Genomic DNA, 4,472 nt, shown 5'->3' on the forward strand with positions numbered 1-4,472 from the left:
TAAATTTGAAATAAATTGTGTTATTTAAATTTGAGCAATTAAATTTAAATAAAAAGCATAAAAATCAAAACTAAAAAAATCAAGTAGACTATCAAGTAACTCCAATGCAGCACTACTTACTCAATGTGGTCCCCTACTATCAAGTAGGCTATCAAGTAAGCTAATTGCGGATGCTCTAAGGTACAAATTTTTACTTAACTCTCACTAATAATTCATGCTCACTAATTCGAACTATATGTGGTTTCTTATGAAAAAATTCTTGCGCATAAACTTTGAAAAATTCATTCATGTGAATATACTAATTTATTCATGTCGTAAACTCATCATATTCAGATTAAACACAAATATTCGTATGTTATTATCAAGCTATTTTATATACTAAAATAAGACTCTAACATAAATAGGATATGAGGCACGAATTTCTCGACAAATCTCACTAATCATTCATACACCAATGTTTTTCCACACACAAATTAAAATAAATTCAAATTTACTCTTACTCCAAAAAAAAAAAAAAAAAATCTAACCACTAAAAAACAACCCAAGCTTCTGCCAATATTATACTAACATAAAACTAAGTATAAATCGCCATATGAGATAGTGTTAAAAACTTTCACACGACATAGAATATAAACTTATATATTACTTTAAAAAAAATATTACAACCAAAGAAAGGAAAAAACTCACTCACACTCTAGCTCCTAGGGTGACTCGAACGAACCCCTAACCTGTTGGTTGGAGGAGAAGCGTCTTACCAACAGACTGCGCTTCATCGTCTAAAAAAAACTTATATATTACTTATATTTCCATTAAACTAATTTACAAATTAAACACTTCTGGCATGAGCTATCAACCACCTAGTAATCTAGCTTCCCAGGCATATCTTGGATTGTAATATATATATTTAATTATTTTAAGATACCCCCAAGTATCGATCGCTTAAAAGCTAATAATGTTGGATCATCTGATACTTTGTACGAACTGCATAACACATTTTCATGTATAATTTGTAGTTTAGCATATCTTTTGGCATTATAATATTGCACTGCATTCATTAATAACGAATGATTAATATATCAAATCTTCAAGTAGTTGTGCAACACCTGAACTATGTTTGTTCCATCCAGAGTCGGCGATCAGTTTGCCCTTCCCCTTTACACCACCACCAGCAATTGTGTTGCTAATCAAATATAGTTAGGATCGTTGTAAAATAAAGAATGATGAGAATAATCAACAACATAATATTAATCGACACATCCACTACTTCACATATCGTGCTTGATTAGACCAAAAAAAATTGCTTCTGACTTGAATATATGACTTTAACGCTAATGCTTCAATTCGACACTGAAGTAGAGGATTTTACAATGGAAAAATAATATTAAGTTTGTGCATACATCCATCACATCATAAGACCCACATTCCAAAAATCTAATATAGTTTTGGCTTCTGACTCATACACCAATTCGTATGGATGAAGAACTATACAGATTAATGTTTTAATTCACTGATCACTATTTTATTAAGCCTTATCATTTATTTAAGCCCAAGTAGAGACCGATTTTAGAATTATTAATCGATTAATTAGATTCAGTTAATTTTTTTAATTACAGATTTATTTAGAACGAGATTATTAATTAGTTAGCAGGTTAGTATGCCTTAAGATGAGGGATTAATTAAGATTAATAATCCGATCTCATAAGGCGAGCTTTAATCCTATAGTTTGGATTACTATTAGAAATCCTTGAATTATTATTATTTCAGAATTAATTAAAGGAATACGAGTCATGCATTATTATTTTACGCATTCTCATTCATTTGAGAATTATCATCGAGTTAAAGCCTTACATTATATTCTCGCATTAAAGGTCAAGCGCGAGAGTAAAAGCTAGTCAGGAGTAACTAAGCTATAGCAAAGGTTTGCATATCAGGTGGGTTTACTTTCATATATATATATATATATATATATATATATATATATATATATATATATCAAATGAGTTTAATTTTACATTTGAGCAAGTTATTTCGTTACAAAATCTTTGAACTGAAATTTTTTTCAACTGTTGTCTTGCCATAAATGTTTCAATTTTTGGTATGATATCTATCTGATGTGGCTTTGCCAGTTATGTAATCGAATTCGGGTCCTGAGCAGTTGATAGCTATCCTACCAGGACTAGTGTACACCAGGTAGGGCTGGGAAGTTCGGGATCGGGTATCGGGTACCCGATTACCCGACCCGAAAAAATCGGGTATCGGGTACCCTATACCCCAAAAAAATCGGGTTCGGGTTCGGGATCGGGTATTTAGGGTGTTAGAAAATCGGGTATCGGGTATCGGGTATACCCGAAATACCCGAATTAAGCTGTAATCCAATCCCAATTCCCTGCCCTTGTATCGGGTATTTAATTAAGCTGCTGCAGCTGCCAGCTGTAATCCAATCCTTCCCTTCCCTTCCCTTGAATCCCATTTCCCAAGTTCCAAATTCCCAATCCCAGCAGCGCGGCGCCGATTGAAATCCAATTCCCTTCCCTTAAATTTTGAATTGAAATCCAATTCCCTTCCCAACCCTAACTCCCGCATGTACTGTGTTTCACTTTCCCAAATCAATTCATCCCTCCCAAACCAATTCCCAAACTGAACTCCCAGGTCCCAGCCCGCCGACCCTCCTCTCGGCTCTCACTCCAGAGTCCAGCCCAGCGTCGGCGCGTCGCGACCCTCGCCCCTCGCCGTCGCGACCCTCGCCCCTCGCGACCCTCGACCCTCGACCCTCGCCCCTCGCCGTCGCGACCCTCGCCAGTCGCGACCCTCGCCCCTCGCCCCTCGCCGTCGCGACCCTCGCCCCTCGCCGGCGCTGCTGCTTCTTTTTCTTCCTCTTTTTTTTTTAAATATGTACAGATTTGAAAGTTGCAGATCGGGTAATTTAGGGTACCCGAATACCCGACTCGGGTACCCGAGTCGGGTATTAGGGTACCCGATTTCAATTTCGGGGTCGGGGTCGGGTATAGGGTTTAGGGGATTTTCGGGTTCGGGTACTCGATTTTTTCGGGTAGGGTACCCGAACCCGACCCGATTCCCAGCCCTAACACCAGGGACTGTGAGTCATCAAGCGGGTTGGTCGTTCAAGTGTCCGTGAGAGGTGGCCATCTCTCCGGCACGCAGTTCCAGATATGATAGATTACGATAGAACTTAGTTTGATCAGACGCACTTTAAGAATCACAAATGAATTTAGTAAGCTTGGGCCTATTTAACTAAAACTCCCTTGCTGTACTGTATATGATGGCATGACAATTTACAGTTTTTATGAAGCATGTTTATATTTATACTTAGCCATACGTGCCCACTGAGTACTCTCGTACTCAGCCCTGCATATATTTATAAATGTGCAGGTTGAGCAGTAGCTGATAAAGATGAAGTGACGAGCAGAGCTTTTGTCATAAATTAAATGAATGAACTCTTGGATACATGTCTTCATACATGTAATCAGGGGGAAGAGAGGGAGCCATTGAGAAAGAGTGTTAAGCTGCGGGGGAAGAGAAGATTGGAAGTGAAAAACAATAAGATAGTGAAATCGGAGAAGATGCCGGTGATGGATAAGCTTAGAATGTTTGTGGCTCAAGAGCCTGTTGTCGCCGCATCCTGCCTCATCGCCGGAATCGGACTCTTCCTTCCAGCTGTGGTAAGGCCTATACTAGACTCTCTTGAAACGTCGAAGCCGGTACCTCCACCACAATTAAGCGATGTTGTTGCCGGTATCACCGGGAGGAAACAGGGCTGAGGCAGGATATGGAGCAAGGTGGCTAGCACGTTTTGAAGGAATGGAAATAATCTTTTGAAATATGGGCACTAGTTTTTATTTTAAATTGAAGCTGGATATGCAAGAAGCAACTTTTGCATTAAGGAGTCTTGACTTCGAATGTCAATTATGATGGCTCGTATATGCTTACTTGATTCTGTATATTTTTGGGGTGCGCACAACAATATTGTCTTCCCCCTTTATTCTATTGCATGCCCTATATTTTTTTTGGGGAAAAAAAATACATGTAATCAGATTGTAATATTCCGCTGCGTACTCTTATGTACCTTATCATTTCAACTAAGTCGGATTCGTCCGAACTTACTAGTTCTTTGAGTCTATCCTTTAATATTTGTTGCTCCCTTTCTACCCCGCTTCTAACCTCCCTCCCTTAGTCACGATTTCCCGGTTTAATTATCCTTAATTAAATCCGATCGTGACAACTATTCACTGCTGCGTGTGACTTTCTTGTCTCAGTCACATCTTCCTCGTCCGAACTTCGATTTACAATCCATTTGCGCCTACGAACTCGTATTGTGAAATGATCTACAACTTTCATTAAGACCATTCTTCCAAATTCAGACTCAATATTTTTGTAAAAATCACCAAAGTACGAGCAAATATCATATTTCACAAGATAAAGCAATTTAAGCACAAAACAATCATCAAGCACTC

The 4,472-nt window shown here is 38.4% G+C and overlaps 1 protein-coding gene across 1 annotated transcript; it reads left to right on the forward strand.

Moving 5' to 3' along the window:
• Positions 1-3,492: 3,492 nt before the first annotated feature.
• Positions 3,493-3,844, forward strand: LOC131006959 (uncharacterized). The gene has a single exon (XM_057934100.1). It carries the CDS (start codon positions 3,582-3,584, stop codon positions 3,777-3,779), a length of 198 nt encoding a protein of 65 aa, XP_057790083.1. The 5' UTR covers positions 3,493-3,581; the 3' UTR covers positions 3,780-3,844.
• The last annotated feature ends 628 nt before the right edge of the window (positions 3,845-4,472 follow it).

Source organism: Salvia miltiorrhiza, chromosome 1, assembly GCF_028751815.1.
Source record: "Salvia miltiorrhiza cultivar Shanhuang (shh) chromosome 1, IMPLAD_Smil_shh, whole genome shotgun sequence".
In the NCBI taxonomy this organism is placed as follows: domain Eukaryota; kingdom Viridiplantae; phylum Streptophyta; class Magnoliopsida; order Lamiales; family Lamiaceae; genus Salvia; species Salvia miltiorrhiza.

Coding starts and splice junctions, on each gene's coding strand:
- LOC131006959 (XM_057934100.1), top strand. CDS start 3,582: ATGCCGGTGATGGATAAGCTTAGAATGTTTGTGGCTCAAGAGCCTGTT.